This window comes from Elephas maximus, chromosome 3 (genome assembly GCF_024166365.1).
Source record: "Elephas maximus indicus isolate mEleMax1 chromosome 3, mEleMax1 primary haplotype, whole genome shotgun sequence".
Taxonomy (NCBI): domain Eukaryota; kingdom Metazoa; phylum Chordata; class Mammalia; order Proboscidea; family Elephantidae; genus Elephas; species Elephas maximus.
Window position 1 is genome coordinate 81,251,623 of NC_064821.1, and position 22,263 is coordinate 81,273,885.

The window sequence follows — 22,263 nt, forward strand, 5'->3', positions numbered from 1 at the left end:
GTGGGGATGCATAATGGGGGTAATAATTCCTGCCCTGGCCCCCTTAACCGAATTGTTGAAAGAAGTAAATGACGTGAGACATGTGAAAGCACTTTGAGACGTTACGCTGCTGTGCAAACGGGAAGTGTTATCGTTTGTCATTCTTGTTGACGGGTTCCTTTTAGGGTTGCTGCAGTTGTAGGCAATGGGTGGTTCATTAGTTTTCAGAGACTCCAACATAAGTCCCGGATAGGACATTGCCATTCTAGACTTCCTTGACCAATGGAGCAATGGGATTCAGATTTTGCCCAAAGGCCTGAGCCAAGCATGAGCTAACATGGCCCTTGGTCTCAGGGCAGCATAGTTCAGCCAGGCAGCTTTCTGAGGTTCATGTCCTGGGATTCACTTCCACTTTCTTTCACTCTTAGGGTGTGAAAAAGGGTCCAGAGAGCCTGGGTGTCCATTTGTCTTTGGAGACCCAATATCTGCCCCATTTTCACTGGCCACTATCAAGTAATTAATGAGGGTGTTTCAGCAAAGAAAGAGCCCTGGTGGTACAGTGGTTAAATGCTTAGCTGGCAACCAAAAGGTCAATGGTTCAAACCCACCAGCTGCTCCGCGGGAGGAAGATGTGGCAGTCTGCTTCCGTAAAGATTACAACTTTGGAAACCCTACGCGGCAGTTCTACTCTGCCTTCTGTGTCTGTCCTATAGGGTCACGATAAGTTGGAATCACTCAATGACAAGCTTTTTCTTTTTTTTAATCACTGAGAAATTCAACTTTCACAAACAGAATCCACAGCCCTGCAAGGCCACTGCTCCAGGGTTGGTTGTGTCCAGGCAGCCAGGAAGAGAAGAAAGAAAGCAGCGATAGCTGTCTGAGCCAGGGAAGGTGAGTGCCTCAGCCAGGACCTCCTCCCCCAGGTGGGAGCCAGGCTGCTGAAATGACCGTGGGCCCAGGGGAGCTTCTGGGGGAAGCCACCCACCTATCCACCTCGTTGCTGTTGAGTTGATTCTGACTCATAGTGACCCTATAAGACAGAGTAGAACTGCCCCATAGAGTTTCCAAGGAGCACCTGGTAGATTCCAACTGCTGACCTTTTGGTTAGCAACCACAGCACTTAACCACTGCGCCACCAGGGTTTCCATATGTCACAAAATCCCTCCAAGTGATGACAATCATCAGTTAGTTTTGGGGCCTACTGCCATCCTAGAGTAACAAACCCTCCTTGTCCTATTCTTCAGGTTTTCTGGGAAGTTCTCAGAGGAGGTGGGCCCAGTGCTGACACGACTCCCATTTCAGAGGATCAAACACCCCTGTGGGATCAGAGAGTGCTAGGTAGAGTCCCTATACCTGTTGTCTCATCCTTAAAATAAACTGATTTCCAGATTGTGCGTGTGCGTGTGTGTGTCTGTGCGTTAGTAGCTTCTGATGACCCTGATTCCTCTATCTCTCTCACCTTTCCAGGCTAGGAGGTAAGAGGAGGGTGATTGAAACTATCTACCAATATCCGTTCACACTCATTTCACAGCACAAGGCTAAAATGCATTTCCCAGCCTCCCCTGCAGTTCAATGTGGCCAAATATCTAAGTTCTCACCAATGGAATGTGAATGGACAGATGTGTTCTACTTTTGGGCCTTGGCTTTAAGACTGTGGTTATCTTTCTACCACGCTTCCCTTCCTGCTGGCTTAAACCCATGGAAAGCCAGCTTCAAGTATGCATATGCAACAATGCCCTAGGGGGCGGCGGGGATTCAAGATGGATGGAATCTGGGTCCCGGAATGTCTGCATGGAGCATAGTTTCCTGTTGACTTGGAAAATTCATCAGGCAGTTGCATGAGAGAGAAATAAACTTCTATTTTCTTTAATCCACTGAGTTATGGCCTTGGTGACACAGTGTTTAAGCACCCAGCTGCTAACCAAAAGGGCAGTGGTTCAAACCCACCAGCTGCTCCACAGGAGAAAGATATGGCACTCTGCTTTCATAAAGATTCACAGCCTTGGAAAACCTGTGGGGCAGTTCTACTCTGTCCTATAGGGTCACTACAGTTGGAATCAACTCCACGGCAATGTGTTTTTTTGTTTGTTTGTTACAGCAGCTGAACCTTACCCTTACTAGCACAGGGAAGAAGAACATGGCACAGAGGAAGGCTTCCCAGGCTAACATAAGAGTCCAGCCTGCCAGGCCTATATAGCCTGCCACTGAAACATCATTGGGTTTGTAGTCCAATGAGCAGTTTGGTAAGGAAGCTGCTATGGATGGAGTTGTGCCCCCCTAAAATATGGATTGTAAATCTTAACCTCTGTGCCTGTGGCTGTAATCTCATTTAGGAATGGGTTGTCTTTGTTATGTTAATGAGGCAGGATTGGTGTAGGGTGTGTTTTGAGTCAATCTCTTTTGAGATATAAAAGAGATTAAAACAAGCAAGAGAAGCAGAGATGAGGGAAGAGAGATGGCAAGCCAAATGAAGATTGCCAAAGAGCAGAAGCTCAGAAGAGACAAGGACCTTCTTCCAGAGCTGACAGAGGGAGAAAGCTTTCCCCTAGAGCCGGCACCCTGAATTCAGACTTTTAGCCTCCTAAAAGAAAATAAATTTCTGTTGGTTAAAGTCATCCACTGTGGTATTTCTGTTATAGCAGCACTAGATAACTAAGACAGAAGCTGTGTATTGTATTGGTTAAGGCTGAATCAGGTAGACCTAGGTTTTTATTTGGCTCCGACATTAATTAGTTTTGTGAATTTTGGGCTATTTCACTAAACAATTAAGTCTCAATTTCCTCTTCTGAAAAATGGGGATAATAATAACACCTGCTATGGGTGGCAAGTAAAAGCCTTGGTGACACAGTGGTTAAAGTAATAAACTGCTAACCCAAAGGTCAGCAGTTCGAAACTACCATGGCTCTGCAGGAGAAAGACGTGACAATCTGCTTCCATAGAGATTTATGGCCTTGGAAACCCTACGGGGTCGCTCTAAGTTGGAATCAACTTGATAGTAGTGGTTTTTAGTGGGTTCTGGGTGGTATAAATGGTTAAGCGCTCGACTGTTAGCTGAAAGGTTGGTGGTTCAAGTCCACCCAGGCATACCTCTAACTGCGTCTGAAAATGAGCGGTTGAAAATCCCTTGGAGCAGTTCTACTTTGACCCACATGGGTTTGCCATGAGTTGGAATCAACTCGATGGTAATTGGTTTGGTGTTTTGTTTTACACAGAGCTATACGAGGATTCTATTAGGTAATGTAGGTTAAGGGCTCAAAAATGTTTATAGTTATTAATGGGATCAGCGGATATCCAGATCTGATTCTTCCCATTTCTTTCCCCAGGCAGGAGGGAAGGAAGCTAATAGCTTGAATTTTCTACAAAGCCATAACGTATTCAGTGTTACCCAAATGAAGTACAAGTCCCTAGAGTCTTCAACACAATATTTCTTAATCACCTGGTAAGGGCCAGGATCCAGGAGAGGGTCCAGAGTCTCAGAGATGCCCTTGTGGAGATTAATTTCTGCTTCATTTCTCAGAAAGCTTCAGCCTTTTTTAGGCTCACAAGCTGGAGTCCAGTTCACCTACTGAATGGAAATTTACCTTGGCTAGGAAAGAAATCCTGAGTTCCTTTCTTCACACCTCCTTATGGGATGCTGAGGCCCTACCCCAGACCAATTAAGTCATAATTTCTGGGGCCTGGACACTGATATTTTTAAAAAGCATCTAGATAATTCTAATGAATAGTTGGGTTTAGTCCAAAAACTACTTCTTCCTAGTCAGTCTTCCATATCACCCCAAGCACAAGTTCTTAAACGCTGCTCAGACCTTGGCATTCACCTGGAAAATCTTTGTGGCTTCCATTGTTTGCAGGCCGAAGCCCAAAGTCTTTGCATGGCACTCAGAGTCTTTCACAATTTTGATCCAGCCTCCTTCCATCATCAACACTAATATCTAAGATTGACAGAGTGTTTCACATGAGCCAGGCACGTTACTGAGAGCTTTACATGTATTATTTTATTCAATTCTCACCTAACCTTAGGGGATAGGTGTCAGTTTCCTCAACTGTAAAACGGGAACATTCCAAGAAAAGCATGTACCACAGTGTCTGGCACATAGTCACTACTCAGTTAACATTGAGTTAACACTCAGCCATTACTCCTAGCACTCTTATTTTATAGGTGAGAATGTGAGGTTCAGGGATGTTAAGCAACTTGCCCAAGGCCACAACCCTAAGTGAAAGAGCTGGGGCCTGAACCCAGGAAGTTTGGGCTAGCTTACTTTTCACTCTGTTATTGAGGACCTGTGCTCAACTCAGAGACAATTTCTAGAGTTCCCCTTGATGAAGCCTCCAGGTTTTTGCACATGCAGTTCCCTTTGCTGTTAGAATGCCTTCTTCCACCCTTCTTGGGGAAGGCTTCTTCCCAGCACCACCCTCCCCCATGACTACCATAGGAGAGGCAGTGACTCCTCTGTGGCCTCCTCAGCCTTCTCACCAGACCTCTCTCTCCATTGTCAACTCAGAGACCGTCATTTAGACAGATGGTACACCCCCTCAGCTCCACAGTGTCCTAGCCTGGCAAGCAGACCTTGGTGACTGTTTGTTCAATTTGTTGCAAGCGGAATCCACTAGGGACAGCCAAGCCAATAACGGGGAACAATACCTGCTGGCAGGGATCCCCCACCTGTTCTCATCTGCCAGTATGCACTCAAGAGCAAGCACACTCACGTTTTTCTTTGGCCAGAGCCTCCACACCATTTGCCAGAACTTCCAGTCCCATGGCCCTGGCTCTCACTATGCTTTCCTGCCTCCCCCTAAAGTCTTCCAGCTGGGGGTTCACCCCCACAGAGGGCCTACACCGTCCAGCAGCATGAGTCCAGAAGAGTTCTTACCTCCCCAGTTCATTTATTCAACAAATATTCACTGAATACCTACTACGAGCCAAGCACTGTGCTTAGCACTGGGTACAGGGTGGAGAGCAACCCAGGCATGGTCCCTGCCCTCATGGAGGTTACATTTTAGTGGGAGAGACAGTCAACCAACAAGTTAATACGCAGATGGATATGTAATGACAAATTTCCCATGAAGGGAAAAAATAGGGGACTTTGAGATTAACATGGAGGGTCTAGTACTGTGGTCAGTCATGGCCTCTTTAAGAAGGTCACAGGACAAGGCCTGAGGATATGAAGAACTCAGCCAGGTAGAGAGTAGCGGAAGAGCATTCTGGGCAAAGGGAACATATGCAAAGTCCTGGAGGTGGGAAAGAGATTGGAATGTTGAGAACATGAAGGAAGGTCAGGGTGGGGAAAGCACAAGAAACAAGGGTAGGATTAGCAAGAGCTGAGGCCGGAAGAAAGGTCAGGACCAAAAGAGCTTGGATTTTACCTTTAATAAAATAGGGGACTCCTGAAGGGGTTTAAACCAGAGTTGATATGGTATAACTTGCATGTTTAAAGATCTCTTTGGTTGCTTTTGAGAAGTAACTGGCAAGGCAAGAGGGGAGCAAGGAGACCTTCGGGTTCTTAGGCTAGGAAGTTGCCAGACTGCAGGACTACAGCATGGACCTGGTATCCTGGGAGTACTGGGCCACCACATGGGGTGGCCAGGGAGAGAAGGCAGTAGTGTTCCTTCTTCCTGTCCTGAGTGTTCCCCTTTGTGAGAAAGGTGAAGCTGGTCTTTGCTTTCTGCCTAGGCGAGGGGGGATGTTCTCAACTAGGGTGATGGCTATGGATTCAGAGAGAAGTGAATGGACTCCAGAGATATTTAGGAAGTGGAATCTCGGGGAAGTTTCCAGAAGAACTAAAAAGCCTTTATTGAGTGTGTGCAACAATCCCAGCAAAGGGGTGGGGGTGGCAGGCACCAGGAAGGCTTGGGAATATAAACAAAAGATACAAGTCCTCAACCACAAAAACAAATACACACCGTTGCCAAACCCCCCCCCCACCCCCTGCCAATCTCTGGGGGAAAATGGTCCAAGACCAAAGAAGATGAAAGTTCTGGGCCATTTCTACCTCCCTCAATGGTGTCAACAAATTCTTTTGGAGCTAGGTACTTGAAACATGGAAATTTATGTCCCACAGGCACACTATGTGAGAATTTTGGGTTCTTAGGCTAGAAAGTTGCCAGACTGCAGGACTACAGCATGGACCTGGTATCCTGGGAGTACTGGGCCACCACATGGGGTGGCCAGGGAGAGAAGGCAGTAGTGTTCCTTCTTCCTGTCCTGAGTGTTCCCCTTTGTGAGAAAGGTGAAGCTGGTCTTTGCTTTCTGCCTAGGCGAGGGGGGATGTTCTCAACTAGGGTGATAGCTATGGATTCAGAGAGAAGTGAATGGACTCCAGAGATATTTAGGAAGTGGAATCTCGGGGAAGTTTCCAGAAGAACTAAAAAGCCTTTATTGAGTGTGTGCAACAATCCCAGCAAAGGGGTGGGGGTGGCAGGCACCAGGAAGGCTTGGGAATATAAACAAAAGATACAAGTCCTCAACCACAAAAACAAATACACACAGTTGCCAAAACCCCCCCCCCACCCCCTGCCAATCTCTGGGGGAAAATGGTCCAAGACCAAAGAAGATGAAAGTTCTGGGCCATTTCTACCTCCCTCAATGGTGTCAACAAATTCTTTTGGAGCTAGGTACTTGAAACATGGAAATTTATGTCCCACAGGCACACTATGTGAGAATTTTGGGTTCTTAGGCTAGAAAGTTGCCAGACTGCAGGACTACAGCATGGACCTGGTATCCTGGGAGTGCTGGGCCACCACATGGGGTGGCCAGGGAGAGAAGGCAGTAGTGTTCCTTCTTCCTGTCCTGAGTGTGCCCCTTGGTGAGAAAGGTGAAGCTGGTCTTTGCTTCTGCCAGCATCCCTCTGTCTCCTCCCAACCCCTGGGAGCCAGCAGGCCTGCCCTACACCCACTCTGCCACCTCCCTTGAGACCCACTCTCTGAGATGACCGCCCTTTCTTATGGGTCAAGGAGGAAAGCAATCTGCACAAACCAACTCACATTAAGGAGTGAGAGAACTGCTTCAGCTCTTTATCCCTCCTCGAGAAGCTGCCTTTTCAAAAAAGCTTTCTGGGTCACTCAAATAATCTCTGCTCTCTAATCCATTTCCCTGAAAGGGCCATTTTCCCCGGGGGTTGTTGCGAACTCCACTTCTGGGCCTATGGAGCCCCCTAAATTCAGCCTCTGGGGAGGGTGGTTCCATCAAAGGTGGGGGGCAGATCTTCCCAGGGGTGATAGTCTAGATATTTAATAACCAGTGCAGAATGACAGCTGGAAGGCACCCCACTATCTTGGGTCTGCCAGGCCTTAACCAAATCTTGGGAGTCCTAGGGTATACCTGAAGGCACTTGGGGGAAGCAGATATTTACCAACCAGCACGGAAGTGTTTCAATATTTTAACAACTGGTACAGCAACACCGTTCTGGCTGAATGTCAGGTGTGGACCTGCCCCTATCTTGTCCAGTCTCTGTTGTTCCACAGGGAATGATGGCTGGGCCACTTTCTCCCTCCGTTAAGAGGAAGAGCGGCCTGAGTTGGAGCTGGGTGAACAGACTCTGGGCAGAGCCAGCAGCTGCGTGGACTCCTGGCTGAACAAGATCTCAGGCCTTCAACTCATTGTGTGACCTTGGAGGGCCATGCCACCTCTGACCGTCCTTCCTCTCGCCCCTCCTCACAGTTATTTTTACCCAGCCTGACGGTCCGTGGCCGTTCCAGCAGTCTAGGCTCTGTGAGCCAGATGCAAACCAGGCACACAGCGTCTGGTGCTGAATCCCAAGAGGATTTCTCTCTGGGCGCCATCACGTGGTAGCTCTGCCCTGCCAGACTGCACGCCCAGCAGGGAGATCACATGCCTCATGGATGGAGCTGGCCCTCAGCTGCTCAACCCGGTGTCCTGTCTGAGAGCTCTATCCAAGGCCTGGTAGTGATACCCCATCAAGGAGCCTTGCTGGTGCCCAGAAACTTTCCGGCCAGGCTTGTCAGGCCAGCCGTGTGCAGGGAACTGTTACTCAGCTGGAGGGTGGATGTCTGTGGTGGGTGAAGGGTGGAGCAGGCCCTGCTGAACTTCCAGCCCCCAGGTCTGGCCATGGTGGAGAACGAGTCTGTCCTGTGGTTCACTGCCATCGGGTGGGCTGAAGACAGGTAGGCAGGGGCAGACGATTCCCAGATTCACCCTGCTGAGTTACTATGCCCCAGAAGCGAGGCAGACACTATGTTCTGACCCCTTGGCCTGGGAAGACTGCAGCCAGTCTGTCATCGTCCTTTGCTGGGGTCTGACCTCTCCACCAAAGCAGGCTATAACAGGCCGTTGTGCCCTCTGGGTGAAAGCTTCGTTCCCAGACCTGAGATTCACTCCCGATGTGTGCTGGGGCAGGAGAAGGGTCTGGGCACAGCTCTTAAGGGCTCTCCCAGGACTCATCCGTCCAGGGAAGAAATGAGACCAAGCCTCTGGGGACTGCTGGGTGGACAAGATAGGATGAGCAATGAGTAGAGAGACAGGTCAAAGGAGGAGGGGACCGCAGATGGGTAAAGAAGACACCTTCACATATGAGCCAGTCCAGGCAGGACTGACTTAAAGCAGAAAGGGCAGTGCCATTTTTAGAGCTCCTGGAAAAAGGACCTTCCTCACCCTGAGGCAGGGGAAGCCAGCTCAGAAAGCCCCAATTTCAGTGATTTCGGAGACCCAGGAGCGGCAGAGTGCGGCTCCTGCAGGCCTCCCCACCAGCCCTGGGGAAGTGGGTCTGAGGGCAGGAACAGCCATGTGGGCAGTGGCCCCCATGGTATCAGGGGGCGTCGGGGAGGAAGACCGCAGGAGTGATGCGATGTGGCTGCTCCTGGCAGCTCTGGCACTGGGGGCCATCGGCCCAGGGCCAGCTGGCCTCTCCAGGGGACGGGCCCTCCGGGTTGAAGAGGCCCCTCGACCGGGTAAGAAATTCCTCCGGGCCGGCAGGATGGTGCCAGCGGCTCGGCGCATGGGAGTGGTTCGGAGGGCGGGGATGGGGTAAGTGGGAGAGGAGGCGCTGGGGAGGACAGGGCCGGGCACTCTGCCCAGGAGGGCGAGCTGGCTGTTCGGGGCTGGCAGCCCTGGACAGCTGTGGAAGAAGGACCAGGGCCAGGCAGGGAAGGCCAGGGGGCCGGTGGGCGTGGGCAAAGGCTCCATCTCAGCTGCGTAGTTGTTGAGGTGGGAGAGAAGGCGAATCCGGACAGGGTCCACACGGCTACTTGGCCCTTCCAGGACCCCCAGGTACCTGATGACCTCGGTGAGGCACTCCCGAAAACCAATGCTCCGGAAGTCGATGGCCAGGGCACGGGCATCAAAGAATCCTGCAAAGAGAGGGGCACCATGACGGCATGCCAGGCGGGGGAAGCGGCTCTGAGACTGTGGTCGGAACATCTGAATTTAGGAGCAGCCTCCCCCATTCGCTCTCTGTGTGACCCTGGGAATGTCACCTTACCTCTCTGAGCCCCAGTCTCCCCATCTGTAAAATGGGAATAATAATCCCTGCCTGGGGTGGAGGATGCGAGCCCTCGTGGCACAGTGGGTAAGTGCTTGACTGCTAACCGTTACCAGTTCAATCTCACTAGTGGCTCCTCAGGAGAAAGACGTGGCAGTCTGCTTCCATAAAGATTACAGCCTTGGAAACCCTATGGAGCAGTTCTACTCTGTCCTATAGGGTCACTATGAGTCAGAATTGACTCAACAAAAATGGATTGTTTTGGTTTGTGGTGCAGGATGGTGTGTTATAAGGACCAAATGAGTTTATAAAATTACGAAGCAGTATAAAATGTAAGGTATTATTTTTATCACAATTCATGATTAATCCAAAGAAGAAATTCTGTGGCCAAGATAACTTCATTTAAGTAGACACTGGCCAGGTGTGAAAAGGCTGAGCACAACCTGGAGGTGTACAACAACCCTGCCGGATGCTGAGGGTTGGAGTTGGTGGCAGCAGCCAAGAAAGCTGGGAGGCCCCTTGGGGAAGGTGGCATACTGCTGCAGTGAAGCATGAGGTCTTTGGAGGCAGCTGAGTTGGGCTCAAATCCTGAGTCTGCCACATAACTAGCTGTCTGGCCATGGACAAGTCTCTTAATCTCTCTATGCCTCAATTTCCTTAGCTGTAGAATGAGGATATAACAGACCCCGGCTTTAGAGTTGTGAGGATGAAATTAAACGAAATGGCACACAGAAAAATGTTCAATACGTTAATGACTAACTACCACTTATATCCCTGGCCTGGCCCCTGTAAGCGGCTGAGTCTGTCTCCTGGTTCAAAAGACCCTACTCTGGAAGGAGTCTGGAAAGCAGGCTCCTACTCTGATCCTCAGCTGCTGATGTCAGCCTGGGGACCCTCTCTTTGCACTGCCTTCAGTGAGGGATGACCAGGTGGCCTTCCCAGCACAGGTATTTACACCCTCACTGCCTCTCCACACCTGCCCGTCTTGACCACCATTGGGACAAGGGCAGACTCATCACTACGGCAGCGAATATCCACTCCCTGGTTCATGGCTAAGGCCCCCACAGAGGGGCAGCCTGGCACAAAACTATCTTTGGAGTCAGGCTACCGTGGGGACAAGACCTGGCTCTGCTATATACTTAGCTGTGTGACTTTGAGCAAACCCCTTTTCCTTTCTGTGTTTGCTGTTCTTCTAAAACCAACATTGAGTTCTTACTAAGCACTTTGTATGCATTATCTAATTTAATCCTCATCTACCCTACTAATGTCAAGTCTATTCTGACTCATAGCGACCCTGTAGGACACAGCAGAACTGCCCCATAGAGCTTCCAAGGCTGTAAATCTTCATGGAAGCAGACACCACAACTTACTCCCACAGAGGGCTGGCAGGTTTGAACTGCCAACCTTTTGGTTAACAGCTGAGCACTTAACCACTGCACCGCCAGGGCTCCTCTTGATCCTCATAAAAGCCCTATTATTATGATTCCCATTTTAGAGATGAAGAAACCAAGGAACAGAGAGGTTAAGTCATTTGTCCAAGGTGACGAAGCTAGTAAACCGCAGAGCCAGGATTGAAGTCTCAGTGATCTGCCTTTTCATTAGCTCTTTGTCATAAGATAATGATAACAACCCCTGCCCTCAAGGCTCTTGTGAGAAACAAATCAGATAACACATGTGAAAGCACTTTGAAAACCCTAAACTGCTGCCCAAATATTAGTCAGTATTTTTTAGTTGGATAACCATAAATGTAGTTTGAAGTAACGCCCCCACTGGCTGGTTAGAGATAGACATCCCTGCTGTTAGCAATGCATTCCTTGGGCAGTAGTTCTCTAAGTGACCAGCTGCATCAGGGTCATTGGGCGTGCTTATTAAACCTGCAAAATTCCTAAACTCCAATCTAGACCTCCTGCCTCAGAATCTGGGGTGTGACCCAGAGCTCTGCCTGCCCCAGATGACATGCTGCACACCGAGGCTTGAGAAGGACCAGGTTGGCCTTCAGGGGCAGCAAGTTAAGTTTCTGGGACTTTGGTCTTTTTTTTTTTTGGTCTTATGTGGCCAAGAACTGGGGAGCTTTCAAAGTTTCCCAACTGTGAAATCACCAAAACACACAGAGGGGCTGCATATAGACAGACTGACCATTTGTCTGGAAGCTTCTTAAAAGCCACAGTTCCAAGACTTTATTTTAATGGACTAGCTCAAAATAATGAAATGAGTTACATTTGCTTTCTATTATAATCCCGTATGTAAGAGAATATGTGAGCAGGACCTATCACCCCAGCGTTGTCAAGGACACACAGCCCAGGAGGCGAAATCAGTGGGTCAGCACATCGGTGGAACATCTGTCTCTAAAATCTCAGGCGGCCCCCTCCCTGGGTTCAGCAGGACTGGAATCCTGGTGAAAATTAGCTCGTGGAGGGTAATCCTTAACAGAGCCCTGGAGGGTAGGACCAGTAGGAACAGTCTGTTGCAGAATTAAGCTCCTCCAAGGTCTAAGACAGGGACGTGGAGGAAAGAAAAGGGTCGGAAGGAATAGAGACACTGCAAGTGAGAGGCAGAGGCTGTAAGAAGAGGAGAGACAAGCTTTGCAGACGTTCTAGCTGGGCCTGCTTGTGAGTTTCTTGCAGGCAGGGACCACGTCCACTTTGCTCAGAAGTGTATTCCCAGGCCCCAGCCTCCAAATACTTGTTACATGCATGACTCCTGGAAGAGAAGGGCAACAGTACCTGTCCCACCAGTGGCATGGAGCATTTTCAAGTGATCCACCGTCATCTGCAAAACCTCGGCTTTCTCTAGCTTGGAGGAGCCCTGTGTGTTCAGAAGACAGAAGAGTGAAGGCCTCCAGCTGACCTCCACTGCTCCCCTACTCTGCAGTGTCATCAGCATTCACTGTCTCAATTAATTTCTCACCTTCCTCCCGCTCCTCGACCACCTGCAATTGGGCTTCTGCTTTGGCCAATGGCTCTTCAGTTCTCATCTTAGTGCACCTATCCCCTGCTCTGGACACTGCTGACCACTCCCTCCTTCCTGAGACCCCTCCTCCCCTGGCTCCATGACACCACTTTTTCCTGGTTCTCCTTCTGCCTTGCCTCTTGCTCTGCCTGCTCCTTAAACGGTGGCGTTCCCCAGTGGGTACTGGCCCACTTCTCGGTCTGCACGTTCTCCCTGGAGGGGCCTCATCTGCCTCCATGGCTTTACTCACCATCAGCACAATGTTCATTCCCCAGACAGCCACTCCTGCATACCATTCGTCTCCTGGACCACTTCTACGCACCCACCCAAGATCTAGCGCAGCATCCTGCCCACAAAGCACCTGCTCAGCCTTGCTCTCTCTCTCTCAGGAAATATTTCCTAAGCCTCCAAGTATCACCTGGTCCACCAGGTGAACCCTGAGGGTCAGACTCTCCATGTGAATCCCCTGAGGGCAGGCACCAGGTCTAATTCATGGCTGGTTCTGCAAAGGTTCAGGGAATGTCTACGGAATGTCTGCTTTGTTCTCACCAGCATAAGGGAAGGCAGATGACCCATGACTCACGCCTTGGAGCACAGGGTAAGAATCTTTGAGGCTATCCGGTTCAACCCATCCTCCCCACTAGATTGCCCGCCATCCCAACATGTTCAACGACAGAGTGCTCACTCCCTGAACAACATGTTCCACTTTCAAGTAGCTCTGGAAATGTCGGCAATGCAGAGGGATAGGTGACTTTAGGATCACACAGTCCTGTGTTCCAATTCTGCTCTACTATATACTAGCTGTGTGATTGGGCGTAAGTTATTTTGCCTTTCTGTGCCTCAGTTTCCTCACCTGTGCAATGGGCACAATAGTCCTGACTTTTCAGGATCATTTTGAGGATTCAATTCAATGGGATGATGGATATAAGGGTACAACACCTGGGACACAGTAGGACCTCAGTAAATATAAATTTCCATTCCCCTTATCCAGTGACAGACGTCAGTGAGCCATCACGGCACCTCGGGCAGTCACTACCAACCAACAGAGATAGCATAAGAAACGAACCTTATCTGCCACCCACACAGTATTTCCTCTAGCAGGATCAGCAACTTCACATACCTGCTTCTCAAAGGCAGTGGGGACCAAGCGCCGCAATTCAGAAAGGCTGCTGTTGATGCGGTCTCGGCGCCGTTTCTCTATGATCTAAAAAACAAGGGCAAGAAGCTACATGTGGGCACTTCATCAAAATTTCCAATGTGCCTTTGTGAACATTGACTCATATATTCCCTTGCAATATTTTTGAGGGAGATAAATCTATTATTTTATAGAGGAGGAAACTGAGGCTCAGAGAGGGACAGTGATTTGCTAAAGGTCACACAGTAAGGAAGTGCAGGGCTGGGAGTAGAACTCAGGTCTCTTGTCTTGGTCTGTGGGGATGATATTCAAAATATTTAACCACTGGTACAGCAGAGGAGCCCTGGTGGTGCAGTGGTTAAATGCTCAGCTGCTAACCAAAAGGTCAGCGGTTCAAACCCATCCGCTGCTGAGGGGGGAAGATGTGGCAGTCTGCTTCCATGAAGATACACAGCCTTGGAAACACCATAGAGCAATTCTACTCTGTTCTATAAGGTCGCTGTGATTTGGAATCAACTTTATGGCAATGGGTAAAACGGGGTAACAGGTTAGCAGGGTACCAATCAATTGGACTGGGGACGCCAGTCGTCCCCTGTTGGTCCAGGATTACTCTTTCAGTTGTTGGGTCATTGGAAGGTTTGAGGAGTCCTAGGCTGCGAGTTCTTTGATATGAACTATCTCATTCTCACCTCACAATACTGGTAGCAGAATACTGAAAAACCTGTTGAAAACCAAACCCATTGCCATGGAGTCAATTCCAACTCATGCCTATCCTACGTGTTACAAAGTAGAACTGCTCCATAGGGTTTTCTTCATGGCAATCCTTATGGAAACAGACCACCACACCCTTCTTCCGTGGCACTGCGGGGTGAGTTTCAACCGCCAACCTTTAGATTACTAGTCAAGCGCAACCCCTTGACCTTTAGGATACTATCAGCAGAAATGATGACCCACCCATTTTACAGAAGAAGAAAATGAGGGCTGAAAATAAGCGCTTTGCCTAAGGTCTCATGTTAGTGAGTGGCAGGGCTGGGGCCAGATCCCAGGTGTCTAGACTCCCTGTACAGTGCTCTTTCTACTCAACACAGCTACATCCTGGGGGAAAAGTGGGTCTGGGACAAGACTGCCAGCATCAAGCTGGGGAGCCTCCTTCTGTCCTCCACCCCTAGACCCACTGAGACAAAATGAAAGTTCTGGGCTCAGAGAGGAGACAGGAGATAGGTGTAACAGTAATAACAACGGTAATGGTTTATTATGTCACGCATTGTTCTGAGGGCTTTACATTCATTCACTTAACCTTCCAAACAACCTTTCAGGTTGGTATTATCATTATTTTAGTTACACATATGAGGAAATGAGGCACAAAGAGGTTAAGTGGTTGCCCAAAGTCACCCTGCTAATTACTGGCAGAGGCAGGATTTGAACCCAGGCAGTCTAGCTAGCTTCAGGGTGTTCAGTCTCCCTCCGGGCCAGGCTCCTGGAGGAGCAGGGCAAACCTTTGTTGGGCAACTCAGCTGTGATGGACACTCACCCCTCTCCGTTTCTTCCTGGCTTGCATCTGTGAAGGGCTGGCGGTGGACAGCGGCCTGGCCATCTGGCTGGAGACGAAGAGAAAGGCTTATTTTTCAGCACTCGGGGGCCATCACCGTGGCCTGGGCTGACCTCGCGGAGGCCAGGCAGTCGGAAAGCATATCCCCCTCCCAGGCGGCCGCTGGCTCCCAGGCCAGGAAGAGCCGCAGGGCTGGCGTGGGAGGGACGCTTTCTCTGCCTTCTCCCCGGGGGCCCATTTCTCCCGGACCAACTCCTCCCCTGCACTCAGGGTTTCCTGCCTCCGAGGCGGCGGCGGCTCGGGCCGCGCTCGCGAGGTGACCGGCAGCGGGGCGGGCCGGGCGGGCGGGGGTGGCTCCTGGCACCAGCGCGCTGCGACCTCGCCTCTCGCTGCAGCAGGCAGCGTCGGGGAACCGCGGGCCGGGGCTCGGGCTCTGCAACCCGATCCCCGCGGGGCGGGGCCGGCGAGGGCACGGGCCGGAGGCGGCGGTGGGGCCGGGCCGGGCGGGTTGGGTTTCAGAGGGAGCCGCTGGGAACTAGCGTGGAAAGAGCAGATGCCGCCGCTTCCCACGGGCCGAGCGCGGCGGCCACCCGCCCTCGCCGGCCCTGCAGCTGCCGCCGCCTCCCACGCGGCGCGGCCCCAGTGGGGGCGGGGACAGGCGGCATCTGGGTCACAGGCCCCTGTCGGGACATTGCCCTGGCCTCCCCTGAGGGCCTCAACCCCCCATCACTTCGGGCCTCCTCTCCCACCCTGGCTCGGCCTTCTTTCTGCAGCTGGCTGAATGAATGATGGATGTTTGCTCACACCCCAGGAGTTCCCATCACAGGGAATAGGCTCACTCCTCCCAGGGCTTTTCCTGCTCAGACTTTGACCAAAATAATCTCCAGCCCAACTGCTCACCCTCCTAATGGGTTTCCTGCTTCCAGGGCTCTCTTAGAATGGAAAAGATTTGCTGGCTTGCGCTGAGGTATTATTCATTTGGCCAATCCTTCAGAGGCCCCATTCAGGCCCAGGGCTGGCTGGTGTCAGCGGCTGAGGAGACGTCAGCCAGTCCCCAGCCCCACCATCTGGTGGGGAGACATCATGTGAACAAACAACTTCAGACAAGGTGACTCCCTTGTTATTTCTGAAAACAAAACTCCACACATCTGAACAGGAACCCCTAAGCTTGCCCCAGTTCCATGCCAGCTTCTCTTCCCCCCTGGGCTCCACATCTTAGTGAAGGCAACCCCAATTTTCCAGTTCTGCAAGACAGAAACCTGGCCGCCATCTTTGATTCCTCCTCTTTCCTCACCCCTGCCTCATCAAAATGGACAATTCCCTGTTTGAAATGCGTTTCACATCTATCTTCTTCAGCCCTACTGCCATTCAGGACCAAGCCTCTGTCATCTTTACCTGTACTGCTGAAATAGTTTCTTGTGGGGCCCCTCTGCACCTCCTTTATCTCCTACAAGCCTATCTCTATGCTGCAGGAAGAGCGATCATTTAAATGCAAACCTGATCTTGTAATTTTCTTAAAACACTTCAGTGGCTTCCCAATCAATACTTCTAGATCAAGGGCACTAACCTTCAGGTGACTCACCTCTCTCCTGTCACCCTTTATCCTCAACTCTCCCTTGCTCTGTGTGCTCCAGGCTATGAATAGTCTACACTCCTACCTGTGGAGGCACATACTGTTCCCATAGCCTAGAATTCTGCTGTCCACCCCACCTCCCCATCCCAAGTCTTGGACTCTTTGCCTACTAACCTTTACCATCATTCAGATCTCAACTCAAATGTCACTTCCCTGTGGAGCCTTTTCTGAGCCCCCCACTCCTCCCCCCAGCAACTAGGTGGTGTCCTCTGCTCTATACTCTCCAAGCATTCTGCATTCACAGCATTTATGCCAATTTGATCTTTTATATTTATGTGACTGTGTGATTAATATCTATCTCTCCAACAGGTCTATAAGGTCCATGATGCCATGAATCACATCTCTTTCATTCAGTAATGTAGCCCCAGTACTCAGCATAGTGCCTGGAACATGGCAGAGCTCGTGGTAGGGCTTCCTCCTCTGGCTCTCGTCTTTGGCATCACTGGGGAAGAGAGAGGTGAGCACTATAAAATCTGTGTTGTAGGCCTTTGTGGAATGGGATCATATATAGCTCACCAGGAGGCTCTTAACCCATGTGACTACCCTCTCAGCGTTTGGGGTTGGGTCATTTTCATCCACTGCTCAGTAAGAGAAAGTTGTAGGAGACCAGATCACCATATGTCGAATCCCAGTGTTATGCTCCTGGCTTCATCCAGCCATGTCTGGAAAGGGATATCTCCCACCCAAACATCTGGACAAACGGGGCTGGTAAGGGACCCAAGAGGGAGGGTCCAGCAAGCTAGGTCCAGGGCTCAGACAGCCAGAACCTATGATCTGTAGGGCAGCATGCTGACAAAGCTTCCCTGGGGACAAGCCCTGAGAGCCAATGTACACTAAGAAATGTGGCCTTTGTCCCTTCCGACTGGATAAGGTGTCTCTCAGGGTATTGGGTTAGCATCGCGCACGTCACTGCCTCTCAGCCTGATCCTTCCTCAGGGACCATCTGTTGTGGCTGACGTACCCATTTCAGGGCAAGGCAGCTGTGGCCTCCCTTTCTCCTGTCTCCTGGTCAGTAGTTCTCTGCAGGGCTATTCCCCCCTCCATATCTCACAGGCCAACCTCTCTTTACCGTTTCTTATGCACCACTATGTATATTTTCCTTATCTGAGCCCCACTGTACAGACGAGGACGCTGAGCTTCAGGGAGCTCAAGCTGCTGCCTAACCCGTGCAGCTGCTAATGAGCAAAGCTAGTATGGGAATCCATGTCTTCTGGCTCCAAATTCAGCATTGTTTTCACTTGTAATTCCTACTTCCTGTCTGTCTGAATAGCCCTCAAGTCCCCTGATCCTTAAAGCTCCCAAAAGCCCCAGCCAGAGTCTGCTTCCAGCCCGCAATCTGGCCCTGATAGTGGGAGGAGGTGTGGGAGCTTCTTGTCTGGGAGTTTGAAGATAAGGCAGATTTTCATGGACCCAGAGAAGATGTGTTGACCACCAAGATGTGCTCCATGGGCCCCCAGTGGCCCCTAGCCAGAATTCCAGGGTGGTCCCTTTGTGGGGGCAGCTTCCCAGGCAGTCTGGCTGCCAGTCCTGACCACCCTCTATGCTGACTGCCCCTGGGAACTCCCCTGTGGGACCCTTACCAATGCCTTTACTCATTTTGCCTCAACCAAAGGCAAAAAGAAAGAAAGAAAGAACAATGGAGAGACCTCAGAGAGCACTGATCCTATTTGTAAAATCAGGAGACCCAGAGAGGGGAAGAGATCTGCCCCAGGCCACATAGCAAAGAGGAAGATCTAGAACTAAAGTCAGGTCTACTGACTTTCAATCCAGTGCTCTTCCCAGCGCACTCTATATACTCACTGTCCCATCATTTGTCTCAGTACATTATGTTCTAGACAGCATGTCTACATCCACTTGTTTCATTTATTGTGCAGTAGTCCTTGAGTTAAATATTATTGGGGCACTTCACACTTAGGAAAAATAATACTTTTATAGATGGGGTGACAGAGACACAAAGAGTTAATTTAAGAATCCTGCCCAGTAAACCTAGTCTTCAGATTTCCAGTCTTTTCACCGATCCTGCTGCCTCACGAACATGGCACCCCTCCCCAGCTGGATGGTGACCTTTTAAAGAGCAGCATTTATTGCAAATTACCTTGTGTCAAAGCAAGGAGCTACGTGCTTTCATATTGTTGTTTGTTGCCTTGGAGTCGATTCTGACTCATGGTGACCCCAGGTATGTTGTGTAGAACTGTGTTCCATAGGGTTTTCAAGGTTGTGACCTTTCAGAAGCAAATTGCCAGGCCCGTCTTGTGAGGCACCTCTGGGTGTGTTCGAACTGCCAACCCTTTGGCTAGTAGCTGAGCACTTAACCATTTGCACCACCCAGGGACTTTGAGGTAGGTTATTAACATCTGCATTTTGTAAGTAAGAAAACTGAGGTTCAGAAAGGGGTAGAGTCTCTTGCCCAAGTTATGGTGGTGAGAGTCAAACTCAGGTCTATCTGACTTCAAAGGCCACCTTGTGCCTTAAACCATTTAGGAATGACACACAGCCCCTGACCCAGTGCCTGACATGTGGCAGGTGCTCACTCAATGTTTGTGGAGGGGGAAGGGAGAGACGATATTTTCAGTTTGGACCCAGCATGTGTCAGGGGGCCTGGTTCACAGAGGAGTTCTCTGGGTGAGTCCCACAGGCAGGGGCAGGATCCTACCAGGCAGCAGCCCACGTGCTGGTGGGACAAGCCCTGCTCTTGACTCTCAGGTCTCTGAGTGTGGGGGATTTGCGCCCTGCCTCTGACCCCGGGGAGGCTGGCTCCCCCAGTCCTGCGTCCCTTGCTACTGTTTATCTCACTTTAGAGTTCTTTGTACATGAAGCTCTTCTTCCCTGAGAGTCCCTTGGGGGCAGAGGCTGAGCAGGATACATCTGGGCCCTGACACCCAGCCTAGGTCTGGGCCACAGCAGTCATCGTTCAGCACTCCCTGAATTGAAGCATTGATGTCTGCTGGGGGGCGGGCCTTTTGGTGAGTGCTACAAAGAGGCGTCTGTAAGTCAGCCTCTGCCAGATGTCCCACTGCTTTCTTTCCTCCGAGGGGGTCTGCTCCTCTAAGAATCAGACAGTCTCTAAAAAGGGGCTCTGGATGAAATGACAACATGTTTTATAGGAAAAAACTGCCCAATGATCCTTGATGCCTCCTCCCAAATGCTACTACCTTCAAGAAGCCCTCCCTGCTGTCTTGGGTTGTGAGTGACCTCTCCTGGTTTAAGTGCCCTCACAGTCCACATTCTGTCTCTCTTTCCATCCTGTCTGTGGTCTTTGTGTGACCTGGCAGGTCACTGACCAGGCTACAGGCTCTTGGAGGACAGAAGCCGGCTCTGATCAACCTAGCTCTCTGGCATCAATTTCATGCTCTGATCCATGAAGGCTCATCAGCAACGAATTTGAGATCCCCTTGCCCCCACCCCACCACATGGTGCTGGGTCCCTTCCTTGCCTCTGGCAGGCACAAGCTAGGAGAATTACTTCTCTAAATAGCAGTTTCAGCTAAACAATTAAAAAGGCTAATGTATTGCAGAGGAAATTATATTACCCAGTAACCCAGCGCTGTCAAGTCGATTCCGACTCATAGCGACCCTATAGGGCAGAGTAGAACCCCCCATAGAGTTTCCAAGGAGCACCTGGTGGATTTGAACTGCCAACCCTTTGGTTCGCAGCCGTAGCACTTAACCACTACCCCACCAGGGTTTCCGAAATTATATTATATACCTTAAAACCTAATGTACAGGATGCAAGGAGATATTTATTGTCCTATACTCTGTTATAAACTATAAATAATTGGAAGCTGGTGGCATTTTACTACGGTTTGTGATTGAGGCAGGATTCGCCCGTCTCAGAAAACTGGAGAGCATTAAAGTTCTGAAATGCCATCAAAAACATCCCTAAGAATTAATTGAACCTCCTGCAAGTCTATCCTACAGAGTCAGGTTTGAATGAGCCAGGAGAGGTCTGATCACTCCCCCCTTCCCACTGTCCCATCTTCCTTTATTTTACTGATAATGAAACAGGCTCAGGTAGGAAAAGCAATGACTCTAGGTCACATGGTGAGTTGGTGGCAAATTTAGGGCTGCGACCCAGGTCTGCAGACTCCCAGTCAGTCCTCGCTGCTCTTTTGGGGCAGTGGGTATCACATGGTAGGTGCCTAGCACTAATTAAGCTTTGCTATGCATTAGGCCTTGTGCTAAGCCCATGACATACTTTATCTTATTTGATTTTCCCAGGAAGCCTGTGAGGCAAGGTCTATGATTTATACCCATTTTACAGATGAGGAAATTGAGGTTTAGAGAGGTCACAGAGCTTGGAAGCAGCAGAACAGTACATGTGGTTTGTTCTGCAGGTTTGAAGCAGGTCAGAATATTTACCCAGAGCTGAAGGACATGGTGGCAGATGGGTGTGGTGAAGAGCACTGGAGTTGGAATCCCAGCCCTTACACTCACCATGGGCAAGTCAGCTACCCTAAGCTGGGCGTTATTTTCTTCAATACCAATTTCAAAATCCATTTTGTTCAAGGGAGAATGCATTTTTTTCACCTGAAGCCTTTTGCAGACTATGTGAAGAGTGCACCCAAGCTGGGGTAAAATTGGGAAAATACGGTTATTTGGCTTGGTCAGCAGATTCCTGACCCGGAATAGTCTATGAGTTTCCTAAGATTTTCAGGGAAAAGTTCCCACCAATGGCCTCACCCTCACACTTCGACAAAAAGACAGTCACCAACTACAAATCAGCTCCCAGAGCTGAACTCTACCTCCGTGAACCCATCCCGAGCCCTAAAAGGCCCAGAGCACACACTCTTCCAGGCACCGGTGCGTGTAACAGCACACACTGCACACGCCCCCACGCGCAGACACCTGCGGGCCGTCGCGCACACCTGGTTCCCACGAGGTCGCCTGAGGTCGTACAGGAGGTCTAATCCCTGTGCTCGGTGAGCACGCCGGGGCGCGCCCCACCCCGCTCGCCTTCGGCGCTCTCGGTCCCTCACTCCCGGCCCTTACCTCAGCTCGCCCTCGCGGCCCACGTCGATGGGTCCGTCGGATTCGCTGTCGGAGCCGCTCGGCAGCCGGGGCCGCTTCATAGCCAGCGCAGGCTGCCGGCTCCAGCCGGGCAGTGCGGGCTCTGAGTCGCCAAGTCTGGCCCCGCCCCGGCCCCCCCGCGGTCCTGCTTAGGCCCCGCCCCAGTCCTGCCGGGGCCCCACCGGGGGCGCCGCCACCGCCCCTTCCCAGGGCCCTTTCCTGCGCCGCAGCCCGGGCGCCCCTCGCCCCCGCGGTGACGCGCAGGCCGAGCCGTGGGAAGGCCCCAGGCGGCCACCGCCCCCACCGACCGCTGGTAGGTCCTGCTCCGCTCCTCCAGCCGCGACCGCCAAGCCCTGGGTGGCTTTGGGCAGGTGCCCTTGGAGGCCCCGCGGGGAAGCCAGGGGTCCCTGTCTGTCCCTGGTTTGCCGGGGGCGCCGGCTTGTGGAGGCACTGCTCCGCGATGCCCCAACTTCTGCAAGGGTCGACCCGCCCGCTCCTGCCTTCTGAGCTCCTGGGGGCGGCAGACACCTCGGGTTGAGGCTGGTGGTGTCCGTGACCTGATCGGGGGCAAGAATCCC

At 51.0% G+C, this 22,263-nt stretch overlaps 1 protein-coding gene across 1 annotated transcript; it reads right to left on the reverse strand.

The window, feature by feature from the left end:
• Nucleotides 1–6,237: 6,237 nt before the first annotated feature.
• Nucleotides 6,238–21,774, reverse strand: HEYL (hes related family bHLH transcription factor with YRPW motif like). The gene is made up of 5 exons (XM_049878878.1): nt 21,668–21,774; nt 15,029–15,095; nt 13,483–13,566; nt 12,137–12,218; nt 6,238–9,282 (listed from the first exon to the last, which is right to left on the reverse strand). The coding sequence occupies exons 1-5, from the start codon at nt 21,745–21,747 to the stop codon at nt 8,609–8,611; spliced, it is 987 nt and encodes a 328-aa protein (XP_049734835.1). The 5' UTR covers nt 21,748–21,774; the 3' UTR covers nt 6,238–8,608.
• Nucleotides 21,775–22,263: the final 489 nt, after the last annotated feature.

Coding starts and splice junctions, on each gene's coding strand:
- HEYL (XM_049878878.1), bottom strand. CDS start 21,747: ATGAAGCGGCCCCGGCTGCCGAGCGGCTCCGACAGCGAATCCGACGGA. Junction 15,096..21,667: donor GGCCGCGAGGGCGAGCTGAG/GTAAGGGCCGGG, acceptor CTTCGTCTCCAG/CCAGATGGCCAGGCCGCTGT. Junction 13,567..15,028: donor CCAGGAAGAAACGGAGAGGG/GTGAGTGTCCAT, acceptor CTTGTTTTTTAG/ATCATAGAGAAACGGCGCCG.